Below are 17,671 nucleotides of genomic sequence, written 5' to 3'. Positions count from 1 at the left end.
CTGGTAAATTATAGTTATATTAACGAACTTGGTCCCCCTTCCGTCACGTCCAGCACTGACTCACATATTTTTGTTGGTTGTAAACTCTGGTTCCCGTTCAATATCGGCCATATTTAGCTTTGGGGATTTATTTCTCCCTTTTTTTTACGCTTTGTGCCCCTGTAAATTATGTTACGCCAATGTCCCTATGTTCATAAAGCGATATATTTTATATGATATATATAAGACATATCATATGCTATAAAAGATACCTTATGTAAAATATTATATATCCCACATATCATATAAGATATATCACACAGTATATAAAACATCTCATACAATTTTATATGTAAGATAAATTGTATCTTATAGAAGTTAATAAAAGACACGATTGACAATCCTTGAATGAATGCTAAGTAAGCTGACCATAGAAACAGATTTCTAACGGTAGGGGTAGAAATGAAGTGTTTCATTCATTCCCTGGTAGAGTAAATCTAATTAAAGAGGACTTATTTCAACGGAAACGTTTCACCATACTGTTTATGTCTTTAAAGAGTAGTATTGACATTGAATGTTTGATTTACTACCTAGTTCATTATGTCGGCATTAATTATGGTAAAAAATGAAATGTCATCAGTCTCAGTCGTGTCTGTGTGATATTGTTTTACCTTAGATTATCAACCACGGCTATCAGCTTTTCTTGAATTAATCGCAAAGGCGATATTTAGTTTCGTTCATAACATAAGGAACAAGGACATTCCTGTATTCAGATATTGATTATGGTTCTAAATTTATGATTTCAATACAGAAAACAACATCTTTATCAATTTCGAAGAAGGGTGAGAAGAGTCAGCGAGTCGGGGAAAATAGAGGGAAAAGAAAGGACGAGACGTGGATATATATATATATATATATATATATATATATCATTCAAATATACCAGATATAAAACGAAAACTGATTATGTTTAAGATTGAAACAATGTAAACACATTAGATTGTCAATATTTGATATGATAGGCAGCTTGACGCTTATAAATATCTTGCTTAAAACACAACCCTCTTTGTGTTGATATTGGACAGATTCAATGTCTGTTAAATACGAATAATGAATCCCTAATGCTATTGATACAATATAGCATTGTTTGTCTTGCAGCACAAATGCACATGGCAGGTGTGTGAAATATGTCAGATTAGAACTTGGTCTTATTTTTATCATGCCGTCCGGTGGTGAAGGCGTGTTCCTGACAAATGCTGGGCCAGGTACATTAGAACACAAACATCCAATATAGAACACGATACTGTCAGGTACACATTATGCTGTTGACATTGACAAAGAAAGACAACTCTTACTTCTAATTATTTTATTTCCAAATCAAGTGCGACTGACACGAAGTTGGAATAGGTTGTCTTCATAGATATTAGTATTACGGTGTACTACGTTGTTCTAATTTAATTGACATTTATATAATATACAAACGTAATATTAAGTGGTCGACGTATTTGATAATAACTTATTTTGTACTTGTGTTAATGTTTCTGACAGTATTTGTGTGGGGCATCCACTCGGGAAGTGTCTTTGCCACCTTCCTAAACAGTTTCGGGTCGTCTTGTATCATTGACCGTACCATTTGAGTAGTCGGTAACAAGTTGCCCTTTACAATCTGCTGCTGTCTGCTCAGCTTTAACATCGCCATCTTCTTCTTCTTGTTTTTAGATTTGATAGTTTTTTGTCGTTTCATTGAAAATATAGGGCGATGTTTTTGCTTAACGTGACGCACGCGCACTTTGTTTTCCGGCTCTACAATTTCTCTGCAGCATCTGCAACACCAGCAGCAACACGAACAGCATCCGGCGTAACCACAGCAGCCGAAGTAGTCACAGCAGCCATCCTTTGTGTTACTTGGTGTTCGCATGCAGTAAAAACAGCAACAACACCACAGTCTACTGCACTCAGACTGGTCGTCTTCAATATCCTCAGCGTCCCGAACCTTTCTCCGACGACCTCTGAAAACACAGTGTTGTGATTCTCAATGATGGGAAGTAAGGGGATAAATTTTACATATATTAACAAACAAAACAAAATACATAAAAAACACACACAAAATAAAACAATAAAAAACAAACAAACAAACAAAAACAAAACGAAAACGAAAAAAACACATAAAAAAACAAACAAAACAAATTAACAAAAAAGAAACAAAAACAAATAAACACAAATAAAAACAACATAAAAATTTTATTCGAAAGAGTAGGATAGGAATGAATAACCTTAGATAATGTGGCAAGCTATGTTTTAGAATTAAAACAAATGCTATTTGTACGAATATATATATACCTGCAGTTGTTGCAGCAGTATCTGATACAGAACCAGGTCAGACAACTAAGTAGTCCAAGAGTCAGAAGTCCAAGTATACCAATCAGCAACCAGAACCAGGCTGTAATCAAAACAGTTACACTCATTACAATCCAAATCCAAATTATTCAATGTTCAGTAAAATGTGTTATCTCTATTTTTCGTATTTCGCCAAGTTTGTTATCTATATTGAACATGTAAAACTTCATTCAGACACACACACACAAACACACATTGAACACAATTGCAAAGGAAGTTACTTTTCTGATTTGTGCCCTGCCCGGTCCTCGAACTCACGATCTACGGCACCTATAATCTCAAGACTCCTAGCCAGACATAAAGGCACAGTGATAGATACCCTGATCAGATGATATGAATACCTGAATCAAAATATATATACATTGATGCGAAATGTATACAAATTACATACATTTAACATAGTATAACTACGAAAGGAAATACATAATTCATCGACACTGTATATTGTAAAAAAAAAATCTCCCATTTAATAAACGTACGATAGACAATGCAGAGTGGCGTCACCAATTATGTAATAAACACAACAATGTGGATGGAAACGAGCTTAGGACCTACTGAAAATATACACAGAAAAGTATGTAAAATTCGATATCCCACGAACAGGCCATACACCCGTACCTGGCCCAGTTTAACGCGGGAAGTTTTCTGCTGGCTCTGGAAACCGAACACTACGCCAGGCCCAAGACAGACAGTGTACTGATGAAATGTCTGACTGAATGTAAACTTTATGATGATATTGCTAGGCCAGGCTTCTGTTGTACTTAAGAGTTTCATAATGCAGCACAGTGACACCAAGTTCTTAATTGTAATGTAAACTGACGAAACCCCAGCCACATGCAAGTCAATTCACTCCCATCGCATACGGGTGTAGATAAGGATATATATATAGTGGAGTGTTAGGTTTGTTAACTTAAGTTCTCTACTAATATGGGACTTTATGTGACAGGCCTAGGGAAAATATTTCACAATTTTAACTACTATTCTTTAAAGTTGAGGCACATGTAATGACTACATTTTACATACATTTTAGCGTGGAGTCATGTGTTTACTGATAGTGTGATTAGGAACTGTTATAAACATAATTTTGTGTGTGTTGTATAAAAATAAGCTAATGAGTATTTTATCATCTTAATGTTTTATTCTTTAAAGTACATTGAAAAGCTATATATTGGAGTATAGTGACACGATTTACAGATAATTTAATAATGAATTGTAATAACCGTATGATACATGAACATTAATAATAGTATTACTGGACGCAGGCAATATTAGCCGATATATCCAGATCGAAGTTACAATGAGCTTTTTCCCGAAATATGGATCAGTTCGTTATTGTCTATCTAATGATTATAAAAACATTCAGATTGCCCCCAAATGCTTATCCAATCGGGATTCAAACGTTTTGATCGTTGGTGACGTAACGACAGTATTAGGAAGAGAGTTCCAATGGTTAACAACCCGCTCACTGAAAGAATATTTTCTCAAATTTAGTCTACTACTTCTTTTTAGTAGTGGCAACCTATGTTCTCTTGTTATCTTATTATTGTTTGGAATTAACAAACCCTCATTTGTTTGTTTGTATACTTGGATCATATCTCCTCTCAGTCTTCTATGCCTTAGTGTTGGTAAATAAGGGATCCTCAATCTGTCTTCATAACTTAGATCTTTCATCCCCGGTGCTCTCCTTTGCAAGTTTTCTATCTCATTTAAATCTTTTTGGAGATAGGGATTCCATACACAAGCCCCGTTATCAAGATGTGGTCGAACAAGCGCTTTGTATAAAAGACAGAATGTAGTGTTATATAAGTACGTGTATGCTCTTCGGATAGTTCCCATTATTCTATTAGCTTTATTGATCGCATCGTGAATATGATCATTGAAATTGAGGTTGTTGTCTGTTATAATTCCCAGGTCTTTTTCTTTTGTCACATGGTCTAATGTGACCTCGACTCTTCCTTTTTCCTTATCTTTATATAAATGTAACACCGCATTATTAGTTTTCTTCCCAACGTGCACAACTTTGCATTTGTCCGGATGAAACTTAAGGAGCCATTTATCTGAACATTTTTGGAGCTTGTCTAGATCTGCTTGTAAATTAGAGTTATCATTATTATTGTAAATCTTTGTGTCGGTGATGTAAAGTACAAAAAGGCACGGCCCTAAGACGCTTCCCTGGGGGATTCCACTTGTTACCTCCATCCAATTTTTCTCCGGTTATTGTTACGCGTTGTTTCCTGTTGGTTAAGAAACTTTGAATCTATTTGATTATTTCTGTTGATAGTCCGTATGCCTTTAATTTGCTTATAATCCGAAGATGTGGGACAGTGTCAAAGGCTTTCATGAAGTCTAGGTAAACTGTTTGGATTGGTCCTCTCTTATCGATGACCTCTGTCCAATCAATAACTTTTCGCAACTGTAAAATAGTTGACCTACCGCTAACGAATCCATATTGCTGTTTACTTGTCAAACTAAATGGCTTATAATTCATTCGCGTTTTCCTGTCCCCTTTTTGTGTATTTCAGTTACCTGACCCTCCTTCCAGCTGTTAGGAAGCTCTCCGGATTGTAAAGAACAGTTAAATAGTTCACATATAGGGGATTTTAGTATATCAGCAGTTTCCTTTAGTACTTTCGAATGAATATTATCCGGTCCAGGAGACTTTGAGGGATTTAATGTCTTTAAGATATTAAGTACTTGTAGCTCTGATATTTCAGCAGTAATGCATGGACTCTTTATAATAAGATCACACAAAACTGGTGGTTCGACCGTGAAAACGCTTGAAAAATAGTCTGCTAATGCATTCGCTTTATCCCGATCATTTTGCACAATCATTATTTCGTTTCCGCACTTAATGTGCAGATCCGGGATTCCAGATCTCGTTTTCGTTTTGGAGATTGCATATCTCCAAAATTTCTTGGGATAAAGTTTTACTTCCTTTGCAATTTCACGCTCGAATTTTCTTTTGCATTTTCTTAATAAGGTTTTAACTTTGTTTCTTGCACCAACATATTCGTTTTCTCTTGTTTCAAGATATCGCTGCAGTCTAACTGTGAAAAATAACTAGGAAGTTATGGCAAAGCTAGGCTCCGCCACAAACAATGCATCGTAGTAATTTCTGTATGCATACGCTTCGTCTATTCTCGGACGATCCGGGGTTATACAGCAGTCAACTTCAAGGAAAAAATAGCTGCAACCATGGTACAATCGGATATATTTGCATATAAAAACTTTTTGATTATGTTGAATTAACCATGTCACAATGCGTGAAGCCATGATGTCGATAACAATAGATCGCTCCCACCTGTGTAACTTCTCTTACTGTGTTTACCTTTATTGTTGGCGGGAGAGGAGTGGTATTAGTATCATTAATTTCATTTAAAAATAGTCAAAAACAATTGTTCAAACGACAACCACTGAAAAAAAATGGTATGATTGTCTTTTTATCGTCTATATACAATGTACATGTACTACTCATCGTTTGTTTCTTTCAATGAAGTTCAATCTTAAATTGTAAATAATAACACTATCGACTTACTCAAATTTCAACAGCAACGTCTTTCAATGTCAAGGCGACATTCCAATGTCGGCGGAGTAATATTTAGTGTTCAAAAAAACAAAATATGCATAATGCCAATTTGCTCTAAATATGAAAATTTATGACTGAAATTATATTTCTGGCAAATAATGCGCTTTTAATTTTTAAAAAAAACGACACAGAAATCTGAACAGATTATTTTTGTTTCGAGTAGTACAGCGTAAAAACGTCACGTGCAGTTTCCCACCAGAAGTTTTTCTCAAGTTCTTCTCATATTGTTCTCAAGTCGTTCTCAAGTTGTTTTCATTTTCATCAGAGGTAATAATTTATTTCTCATGTATTCAGTAGCTGGTTTATTGTGGCATATAGATAATAAAAGTTTATCTTAATTTCCGTATCTAGAAAACACAATTGCCTTCGAAGTATTATGATGGACTCTAGCTCGATAACATCCTCCAGAGATGTTAATCACGAGACGTGACTTGAAACGCTGGCCAAAGAAAATACGTGATGCAATGGAACATAAGCAGATGTAAACTTCGTTCAAAATCTTACCTGTCTCCAGGAACTCTAGCTTACATACGGGATACGCGCCCTGCCAAACGAAACTAGGGGCAGAACCTGATTTCGGTGTAGGGGCCGGTACACAATGCAAGGTTGAACTTCCGGTCATACTGTAGACTGTATTACATGAATACTGTGCTGTCGACCCTCCGCTATAAGAAGCCTGGGAGTTGACCAGTTGTCCGTTAGCAATTCCCGGTGGGGATGAACAGGCCATCGTAGTGCTAATAGATTATATATTTTAGAATGTTTAAAAAGATATGTTATTTAATTGGGAAATCAATACGCCAAATAATCCCCGTGGTATATGGAATTGGTAAAGAAAGAAGCACAATGTCTTTGAAACATCACTTAAAGTCCTCTTCTCTTTGTTTTTCTCCTCTTTCCTTTCATTTCATGACCGTGTCGATACCAGCAAGATACTTTGCATACCCTTCCACATGAGTGTATAGCTAAAACTGAAACTTGTCCATATGGTACCTACGTCACACACCGTGTTTGATAAAATATCCGTTGGGCTGTTCGAATCTCCGAGAACGAAGTGGGCGAGTCTGCTTCTATATTCTAACTCGTACCACCAGAATACGTCTAAATCTAGATCTTTAGGACTATTGACATGTGTACGGTTTATTTCTTTCTAATCAAACATGCCGAGATAAACCTCTACATGTTGAATGGTTAAACATTGGACTTATAATCAATTTGTACCAAACTTATCGATCCCTTAGTATTGACTTTGTAAATCTATTTTGATAAGTTATATCATTCAATATGGTAACGTACCATTTATCTCGCATGCTAGACAGGCGATATATATACAGATCCGAGGTGTGTTGTATATCTACCTAACACAAGTTTCACTTTTTACTAGTAAATTATAGTTGTATTAACGAACTTGGTCCCCCTTCCGTCACGTCCAGCACTGACTCACATATTTTTGTTGGTTGTAAACTCTGGTTCCCGTTCAATATCGGCCATATTTAGCTTTGGGGATTTATTTCTCCCTTTTTTTTACGCTTTGTGCCCCTGTAAATTATGTTACGCCAATGTCCCTATGTTCATAAAGCGATATATTTTATATGATATATATAAGACATCTCATATGCTATAAAAGATACCTTATGTAAAATATTATATATCCCACATATCATATAAGATATATCACACAGTATATAAAACATCTCATACAATTTTATATGTAAGATAAATTGTATCTTATAGAAGTTGATAAAAGACACGATTGACAATCCTTGAATGAATGCTAAGTAAGCTGACCATAGAAACAGATTTCTAACGGTAGGGGTAGAAATGAAGTGTTTCATTCATTCCCTGGTAGAGTAAATCTAATTAAAGAGGACTTATTTCATCGGAAACGTTTCACCATACTGTTTATGTCTTTAACGAGTAGTATTGACATTGAATGTTTGATGTACTACCTAGTTCATTATGTCGGCATTAATTATGGTAAAAAATGAAATGCCATCAGTCAAAGTCGTGTCTGTGTGATATTGTTTTACCTTAGATTATCAACCACGGCTATCAGCTTTTCTTGAATTAATCGCAAAGGCGATATTTAGTTTCGTTCATAACATAAGGAACAAGGACATTCCGGTATTCAGATATTGATTATGATTCTAAATTTATGATTTCAATACAGAAAGCAACATCTTGATCAATTTCGAAGAAAGGCGAGAAGAGTCAGCGAGCCCGGGGAAAATAGAGGGACAAGAAAGGACGAGACGTGGATATATATATATATACACCTTGTATATCATTCAAATATACCAGTTATAAAACTAAAACTGATTATGTTTAAGATAAAAAAAAACACATTAGATTGTCAATATTTTACATGATTGGCAGATTGACGCTCATAAATATCTTGGCTAAAATATCCCCCGCTTTGTGTTGATATTGGATAGTTTCAATTTCTGTTAAATACGTATGATAAACCCCTAATGCTATTGATACAATATAGCATTGTTTGTCTTGTAGCACAAACACAGGTGTGTGAGATATGTCAGATTAGACCGGTGGTGAAGGCGTGTTCCTGACAAAGGCTTGGCCCTGTACATTAGAACACAAACATTCAAAACAAATTAAATAAGAATAATATGTGATCTATTGAAGAAATTGATAACAGTAAGTGAAATGAAAGAAATCATATAATGAAACTGTGAAAACACAATATTTCAACAACACATCAAAGAATGCTTTAATGCATGAATCACTCAAGAAATGAAATGACAAACATGGTGGAGAAAAGTTTTAAATGCATCTCCAAAATATAATCGCTAAAGATATTATTATAAAGGAATTAAGTATCAAAGCAAGAAATGTGTCTTTCTGTATAGTATTTGAATACGTATACATGTACGTTTGTACGTTTGCCTGTATGTTTCATGCAAATCTATTTATGTTATAGTGCATGGAAACCCTAATATAGTAACATTTTCTTTCGTTTACATGTCATTCCTTATCGCTGATATTGATGCTTCCATTGCAGCATATGTGCCCATTTAAATCTCACCTGTACCATCCAATCATAAACAAGCTGGACTGCAGGTAGGGTGTCATAATTTTACCTCCTGTACCCTCGCATGACGGTGCGAGGCAAATTAATTTGGGAATCTTTTTTCTAGCAACTTTATTCTTCCTAATGTCTCCCTTGCTACCGTCTTTGGCCTTTAGTGGAGCGTTCATCCATGTAAGGATGAATTTGTGTGTCTGTCCCCTGACCGAGTCATACCGGAGTCTATAAAATGGTAGTGACTGATCTTGATTAGCGCTCAGCAAGTACAATGTGACCGGGTGAGATGTTTCGGCGGTAGATGTGTCAGAGAGGTAGCACTAGAATGTCGACATCAGCTCCGCACTTTCAAAAGGAAACAAACACAAACGTACCAAACTTCGCAAAACACGAACATAATCACGACACACATGCACATCGCACATTAGGAAGACCGTAGCTGTTGATAGGACGTTAAACAATACAAAACCAAAACCAAACCATCCAATTAGCTACCTGTTCCATTCGCCATCCAACGATTACAATATATGTTATGTAAGATATTTAAACACATGAAAATGGATGATATTACGACTGTGTTTTAATTACAGAATAATAAACCCGTTCGAGTGCAATTGATGTTAGCCGATTGTGTCACGTAGACTAATGAGATGCTGAGTATTTAAGGAATTTCGATAACCTGTGTCACTGTACTAACGTAATACAACATGTCTAATCCTACCGATACTGCCATAGCCCCATTGCACCACCACACTCAACCTACACCCTGAATATATAAAGTACAATAAAGACCGGTGTTCGATGCCAAGGTATAGGGCCACCTTCTCAACAACATGGGTTTCTCCCAGTCTTCCTATTCCCTCTTTTAGAACCCCCCCCCCCCCCCCCCCCCCCCCCCCCACTTTTTTTTTTTTTTTTTTTTTTTAAATAAATGATGTAAAATAAATTATACGCATTAAAGTTACGGTTTTGGTTAATGTTCGAACATTACATTTATATATTTATATTCTCTGTGTTTTACGTAAAGAAAACATCCACATTGCGTAATAAACATGACGAAAAATTCAAAGGGAAGTGAAGACGAAATGTGATTAGGATAGTGGAGAGTGGACCGTGTAACAGAGTATTTACTGTGGGAGAAGAAAGACAACTCGTCTGTCTTAAACTGACTGTCAACCTACTTATACCTATCGACTAAATGAGCCTGCAAATTGGAGTCTGCGTGGAATGGAAAAATCTGCTATATCATCTTTATACATTATACACGTCTTCGATGCTTTAATGTCAACACAGCTCGCCAAATCACATTGCAATCAGACCACATTCTAGCCGTGTCCTATGATAGGATGTAAATAAAAATAAACTACCGTGCCCAGGGTAGAACAAAGCTGACAAACAAATCTACGAGTGTATGTCCCTCTTCTTAGCCTCAAGAAAAACAGTTAACACTTGTTTAAAGTACATATGGAATGCAAATTTTTCCTTTTCTTTTTTACCTATATTATAAACCTGCAATTATCATACATTTTGAGAGAATTAAAGTTGACTGTATGCTGGGAGCTTTGGGGCTTTTTTCAGAATGACCACTCTATACACGTGTCTTCTATTCCCTAACACCGGGACGTGCCTCTCGTGCGCCTAGAGCATTGAACTGCCTTCAATTGACAGTTATGAACTGATAATGCCAATTAGACAAACGTATAACATGAAGTGCAAGCGCGCCTCATTAAATTTCCCTTTGTTTTCCCTTTGGCTATATCAGCCTATAACTACCAATTGAAAGAATATGGCGAGGAATATGAACTCATAAACAGTCATTTGGCTTAAATTGTATAATTCTTGATGGACCCACGCCGACTCCTGATATCAAAACGACGATCGACGTATTTAACCCTGACCTGGCACTCCCCTCTCAGATAGTGTGTTTTAACTGATTATATTTTCTGTGGATGGACATTTTTACATCCCACGATAGTAGTATGACTCTAACGCCTCCATGACGAGCGGTATGGTGACCGTCTCAGATATTATAATCAGTAATCTAGTAGTTCGCGGCAATTGTACGTTACGTCCAATGTTTTATTTATGGCCTGATTTAAAGTTTAATTTGTCTGGTTCTATTGCATATGTATGTATCCAAACACGAGGAAATATTTGTATTTGTAGTAAGTAGCTACCTCAATACAAACTGGCCCAAAAGAGACGTTCATTAGAGTTCTAGAGCAAATATGGTAAGGTACAATATTGTACATTGCCTTAAGACGCAACTAAGACAACCCTAGGAAAAGACCAATGGTGGAATGAAAAGTAGTATTAAGTTTGAGAAGTGATTGCCAAAAAGTACTTACATCAAAAATTATAATTGCTACATTAGCCTATATTCCTCATTCTTTGGTTGGTCTTTATGTGGTCAAATGTTAAATTCTGACAAATGACAATACGTCCACACACGACGGTGAATACTCCAGTCAATCATCACAAGGCTGCTATCCATACCCTGGTCAAGATGCCATATTTCTGGGATACTTCGAATGGATTCATTATGTATTTTAAGACACGTAAAACAAATCAAGTAATCGATATAATGAGTCATCAGGTATGGAGACAACTATGAAGTGTCTCCTGGTGACAACAAACATGGAGACAACTATGACATGTCTCCTGGTGACAACAAACATGGAGACAACTATGAAGTGTCTCCTGGTGACAACAAACATGGAGACAACTATGAAGCGTCTCCTGGTGACAACAAACATGGAGACAACTATGAAGTGTCTCCTGGTGACAACAAACATGGAGACAACTATGAAATGTCTCCTGGTGACAACAAACATGGAGACAACTATGAAATGTCTCCTGGTGACAACAAACATGGAGACAACTATGAAATGACTCCTGGTGACAACAAACATGGAGACAACTATGAAATGTCTCCTGGTGACAACAAACATGGAGACAACTATGAAATGACTCCTGGTGACAACAAACATGGAGACAACTATAAATGGTCTCCTGGTGACAACAAACATGGAGACAACTATGAAGCGTCTCCTGGTGACAACAAACATGGAGACAACTATGAAATGATCTCCTGGTGACAACAAACATGGAGACAACTATAAATGATCTCCTGGTGACAACAAACATGGAGACAACTATGAAATGTCTCCTGGTGACAACAAACATGGAGACAACTATGAAATGTCTCCTGGTGACAACAAACATGGAGACAACTATGAAATGTCTCCTGGTGACAACAAACATGGAGACAACTATGAATGTCTCCTGGTGACAACAAACATGGAGACAACTATAAATGTCTCCTGGTGACAACAAACATGGAGACAACTATGAAGCGTCTCCTGGTGACAACAAACATGGAGACAACTATGAAGCGTCTCCTGGTGACAACAAACATGGAGACAACTATGAAATGACTCCTGGTGACAACAAACATGGAGACAACTATAAATGGTCTCCTGGTGACAACAAACATGGAGACAACTATGAAATGACCCCTGGTGACAACAAACATGGAGACAACTATGAAGCGTCTCCTGGTGACAACAAACATAGAGACAACTATGAAGTGTCTCCTGGTGACAACAAACATGGAGACAACTATGACATGTCTCCTGGTGACAACAAACATGGAGACAACTATGAAGTGTCTCCTGGTGACAACAAACATGGAGACAACTATGAAGCGTCTCCTGGTGACAACAAACATGGAGACAACTATGAAGTGTCTCCTGGTGACAACAAACATGGAGACAACTATGAAGTGTCTCCTGGTGACAACAAACATGGAGACAAGTATGAAATGTCTCCTGGTGACAACAAACATGGAGACAACTATGAAATGACTCCTGGTGACAACAAACATGGAGACAACTATGAAATGACTCCTGGTGACAACAAACATGGAGACAACTATGAAATGACTCCTGGTGACAACGAACATGGAGACAACTATGAAATGACTCCTGGTGACAACAAACATGGAGACAACTATGAAGCGTCTCCTGGTGACAACAAACATGGAGACAACTATGAAATGACTCCTGGTGACAACAAACATGGAGACAACTATGAAATGACTCCTGGTGACAACAAACATGGAGACAACTATGAAATGTCTCCTGGTGACAACAAACATGGAGACAACTATGAAATGTCTCCTGGTGACAACAAACATGGAGACAAGTATGAAATGACTCCTAGTGACAACAAACATGGAGACAACTATGAATGTCTCCTGGTGACAACAAACATGGAGACAACTATAAATGTCTCCTGGTGACAACAAACATGGAGACAACTATGAAGCGTCTCCTGGTGACAACAAACATGGAGACAACTATGAAGCGTCTCCTGGTGACAACAAACATGGAGACAACTATGAAATGACTCCTGGTGACAACAAACATGGAGACAACTATGAAATGACTCCTGGTGACAACAAACAAGGAGACAACTATGAAATGACCCCTGGTGACAACAAACATGGAGACAACTATGAAGCGTCTCCTGGTGACAACAAACATAGAGACAACTATGAAGTGTCTCCTGGTGACAACAAACATAGAGACAACTATGAAGCGTCTCCTGGTGACAACAAACATAGAGACAACTATGAAGCGTCTCCGGGTGACAACAAACATGGAGACAACTATGAAATGACTCCTGGTGACAACAAACATGGAGACAACTATGAAATGACTCCTGGTGACAACAAACATGGAGACAACTATGAAATGACTCCTTGTGACAACAAACGTGGAGACAACTATGAAGCGTCTCCTGGTGACAACAAACATAGAGACAACTATGAAGTGTCTCCTGGTGACAACAAACATAGAGACAACTATGAAGCGTCTCCTGGTGACAACAAACATAGAGACAACTATGAAATGACTCCTGGTGACAACAAACATGGAGACAACTATAAAGGTCTCCTGGTGACAACAAACATGGAGACAACTATGAAATGACTCCTGGTGACAACAAACAAGGAGACAACTATGAAATGACCCCTGGTGACAACAAACATGGAGACAACTATGAAGCGTCTCCTGGTGACAACAAACATAGAGACAACTATGAAGTGTCTCCTGGTGACAACAAACATAGAGACAACTATGAAGCGTCTCCTGGTGACAACAAACATGGAGACAACTATGAAGCGTCTCCGGGTGACAACAAACATGGAGACAACTATGAAATGACTCCTGGTGACAACAAACATGGAGACAACTATGAAATGACTCCTGGTGACAACAAACATGGAGACAACTATGAAATGACTCCTGGTGACAACAAACGTGGAGACAACTATGAAGCGTCTCCTGGTGACAACAAACATAGAGACAACTATGAAATGTCTCCTGGTGACAACAAACATAGAGACAACTATGAAGCGTCTCCTGGTGACAACAAACATAGAGACAACTATGAAGCGTCTCCTGGTGACAACAAACATGGAGACAACTATGAAATGTCTCCTGGTGACAACAAACATGGAGACAACTATAAATGTCTCCTGGTGACAACAAACGTGGAGACAACTATGAAATGTCTCCTGGTGACAACAAACATGGAGACAACTATGAAATGTCTCCTGGAGTTCCCTCACCATTCGGTCGGTATATGAGTACAGAAAAGAAATTGATATGAGCCTACGTATGACTTTCTAAAAGGTATATTTCAGATAATAAAATGTACCATCATCACATCAGATATCGGTCAGGGTTCCGATAAACGGAAGTAATTATATCGTTACAAATGTGCTTATTGATGACAATTCCATTAGTTAATCAAACTGGATTAAATCTGAAGCTATAAAGATAGACCTGATGTAATTTGTATGCGGCTGAAACGTAAATACTGCACCATTGCATCACATCAAAGTTTACAAACACAAGCGTTCACTAAACAATTAGATTGGGTTGACATCAATTAATTTAAATGCGTTATAAATTCATTTTAAATCCTATGTGTAAATTGCAAACAGGACGTAGAAAATATGACGACATTACAAACTGATATTACAATATGCTGGTTTGACGTTAGCCTAGAAATGCTTGACTTTAACGAGTCAGTCACGTATTCCCAGCTAGCCTGTTATAGATTATTATCTGCCACTAATGGATCTATGCTGAGATCAACAGATCGCCAATGGCTTGACAAATGACGCCTCCATTCACTAATTCCGGGAGTATTTTCCATGGGATTTTCCCACTTTGGAATCAAATATCCGATACCTAGATTATAGAGTGCATCATTAGCACTTCCCCGAGGAAAACAATCACACAGGGGTTGGTAAGGAGGTATCACTTTATGGACGCGTTTCCGCCTTTTGAAAACAATAAGCGAAGGTCCAAGCGTACTATAGGGTCGCTTCAATAATGGCAGGCGATAAATGATGAACCAGCAACACTGGCTATTTGTCAATCGTTTATTAGAGTGATTACGTCGCAAATTGATAAGCGACCTTGATATCTTATGATGAAATCTCTTCTTCACGTAGCTCTCACATGCATCACGAGTTATTTATGTGACATTAATGTCTGTAATCAGGAGTCATCACTCAATATAGAAAATGTCTCGCCTCATCCATTAGTGTACTTTAATGGGTATCTGGGTAGAAAGCTTTATATAATATGTGATTGGTTGTAAGATAAAGAAAACATATATCAAATCGCCGTTATTTCAAAAGGAAAACAACATGAAATTAAGGATGGAGAAACAAAACAGTTGATTACCATGGCGTGGAATGGGTAAATGCAGAAAACGAAAGCTGAGAAACGAGTCGGTCTATGCTGTCATGATTTACACTGTACCCTTCTTACTCTGGATGACATGCGACGGGCCTCCCGTATGTAGTTCAGTGTGGTAGTCATCAACTACTACAAAGAGACCCCTCCTCAAAATGACTCTGGTTGTTCACGGGACGATACACTCAGAAACAAACAATTAAACCTGTCAGATAAAGAATGTAGAATGTAAGAAGACCGTAAGAAAACGAACGGTTGCTTTGGTCGTAAAAATATTTATTATCCTATTATGTTTGTTTAAAATTTGAATGGAGTCATGACATACTCTGATCAAATACAAACTGTAGCCTGTACATGATAATTAATTAATGTTCACGATGATCTGTTTGATAGTTGATGCAAAAACAACCATCGATAACATAGGATGGCTTGGAAAAGACAGATCGAAATTATTGTCTGCAAATACAATATTGTACGTTTCTGCATAATACTATTGAGTGGGAACACAACACAATTACGTGGGAACGCAATAACAATTATACGTATAAGCAATAATGAATCACGACGCTCAGCGATATCACATGGGACGCCGCTGATGGTGTATATTTCAATAGGAATTAATGAAATGATGATTGACGAAGATCAATTCGTATGCATGGTAATGATACGACTGTTGACAGAATATATAACAAAAGACACTTTTATCGGCAAATGGTTTAGATAAAACGATAGCAATCTATTTTATTAGTTTTTAGGTCGCCCCTCAAAGATAGGGAGGGCTTGCATATGTATAATATCACGTCGGCATTAATCAGCGTTGGCTTCATGATGTTAAAGTAGGAGACCACCTTGATGAGTGTACAGGGATATCGATATTTGGTACCACGTGTCAGCGTTTTTGTAAGGTGTGAACATTTGCAGGAGTAATTTCTAAGAAAAAATCAACAACAACAAAACAAACAAACAAACAAACAAAACATAAAAAAAAAATAAAATAAATTAAAAAAAAACAAGAAAAAAAAAATTTTAACTTTAAGTTTTTTTTATGTCAAGCCTAATGTTAAGTACATTGCACCAAAGCTTGTGGTGATGTCTCGTGATATATACATGTACATACTTACCTACATATACCCGACGAAAATGTTTCATTATGTACACGGTGCTTAATAAGTATCAGCACAATCTGTATACAATATATTTGTATCACTTAAGATTTGTTTGGAAACATATCTTTTCATACATTTTGCTTTTTTTTTTATTCCAAAATAAAATACAGTGTACATCCAATTCGATTCTGAATCGCAAAAATCGATTTTTCTTCTTTTTTTTTAATCATTAACATTTTTGTTTTCAATAATGCTTATTAAAATACGAATCCACTGAATTATACAGCTGTGTTTTACTCTTAATCCTAATATCATAAAGAATTCGGCATAATGTCACGAACAAGAAATGCATATTTGCTTGATTGGAAATATTTCTATATAGATATTATACAAAAATCGATCTTTCTAATTATTAGTTTTTCAATCAGTTATTCATGTCACTAATTATATTTTTGTTAAAAAACAATACATATTAGGCATTATTTGTTTTTGTTAAAATTGCAGTATATTACAATGTAGATTCAACTTGTCAAATCCTCCCCTAATGCTAGCGTGTGATATGGTGATTAACCAGCATGAGGCAAGCTTTGAACCGTTGGCAGATTTCTTGTTTTAATAATAGCTCAGTGTAACAAACTTCACAGAATAGACGACCATTCTAAACATTCGATCAAGGTCAAAGTTCAAATTTAACGTTGAAATTCAAGGCAACGGCTTAACGTATCTTTCAACTCCAAACATTATCTTGTTTCGACATTCCCACCAATAGCGATTCCTTGTTACG

At 36.8% G+C, this 17,671-nt stretch overlaps 3 protein-coding genes across 3 annotated transcripts; 2 read left to right on the top strand and 1 right to left on the bottom strand.

Annotated features, from left to right (window-relative positions):
* Positions 1-1,330: 1,330 nt before the first annotated feature.
* On the bottom strand, positions 1,331-7,026 carry LOC117330403. Its single transcript, XM_033888668.1, has 3 exons — positions 6,467-7,026; positions 2,320-2,419; positions 1,331-1,988 (listed from the first exon to the last, which is right to left on the bottom strand). Exons 1-3 carry the CDS (start codon positions 6,690-6,692, stop codon positions 1,496-1,498), a joined length of 819 nt encoding a protein of 272 aa, XP_033744559.1. The 5' UTR covers positions 6,693-7,026; the 3' UTR covers positions 1,331-1,495.
* Positions 7,027-11,659: 4,633 nt separating this feature from the next.
* On the top strand, positions 11,660-12,103 carry LOC117331152 (testis-specific Y-encoded-like protein 2). Its single transcript, XM_033889748.1, has one exon. The coding sequence runs from the start codon at positions 11,660-11,662 to the stop codon at positions 12,101-12,103; it is 444 nt and encodes a 147-aa protein (XP_033745639.1).
* Positions 12,104-12,321: 218 nt separating this feature from the next.
* Positions 12,322-13,308, top strand: LOC117331151 (uncharacterized protein DDB_G0290685-like). The gene has a single exon (XM_033889747.1). It carries the CDS (start codon positions 12,322-12,324, stop codon positions 13,306-13,308), a length of 987 nt encoding a protein of 328 aa, XP_033745638.1.
* Positions 13,309-17,671: the final 4,363 nt, after the last annotated feature.

The sequence above is a fragment of the Pecten maximus genome, chromosome 7 (assembly GCF_902652985.1).
Source record: "Pecten maximus chromosome 7, xPecMax1.1, whole genome shotgun sequence".
Lineage (NCBI taxonomy): Eukaryota > Metazoa > Mollusca > Bivalvia > Pectinida > Pectinidae > Pecten > Pecten maximus.
Note: the sequence above shows the minus strand (reverse complement) of the source record. Positions and strands in the feature narration are given on the sequence as shown.

What these genes read in the sequence shown, in the direction of transcription:
- LOC117330403 (XM_033888668.1), bottom strand. Translation starts at nt 6,692, where the DNA reads ATGGCCTGTTCATCCCCACCGGGAATTGCTAACGGACAACTGGTCAAC. An exon ending in GCTAGAGTTCCTGGAGACAG is followed by an intron (nt 2,420 to 6,466) that starts GTAAGATTTTGA and finishes TTTTGATTACAG; the next exon opens with CCTGGTTCTGGTTGCTGATT. An exon ending in TACTGCTGCAACAACTGCAG is followed by an intron (nt 1,989 to 2,319) that starts GTATATATATAT and finishes CTGTGTTTTCAG; the next exon opens with AGGTCGTCGGAGAAAGGTTC.
- LOC117331152 (XM_033889748.1), top strand. Translation starts at nt 11,660, where the DNA reads ATGTCTCCTGGTGACAACAAACATGGAGACAACTATGAAGTGTCTCCT.
- LOC117331151 (XM_033889747.1), top strand. Translation starts at nt 12,322, where the DNA reads ATGTCTCCTGGTGACAACAAACATGGAGACAACTATGAAGCGTCTCCT.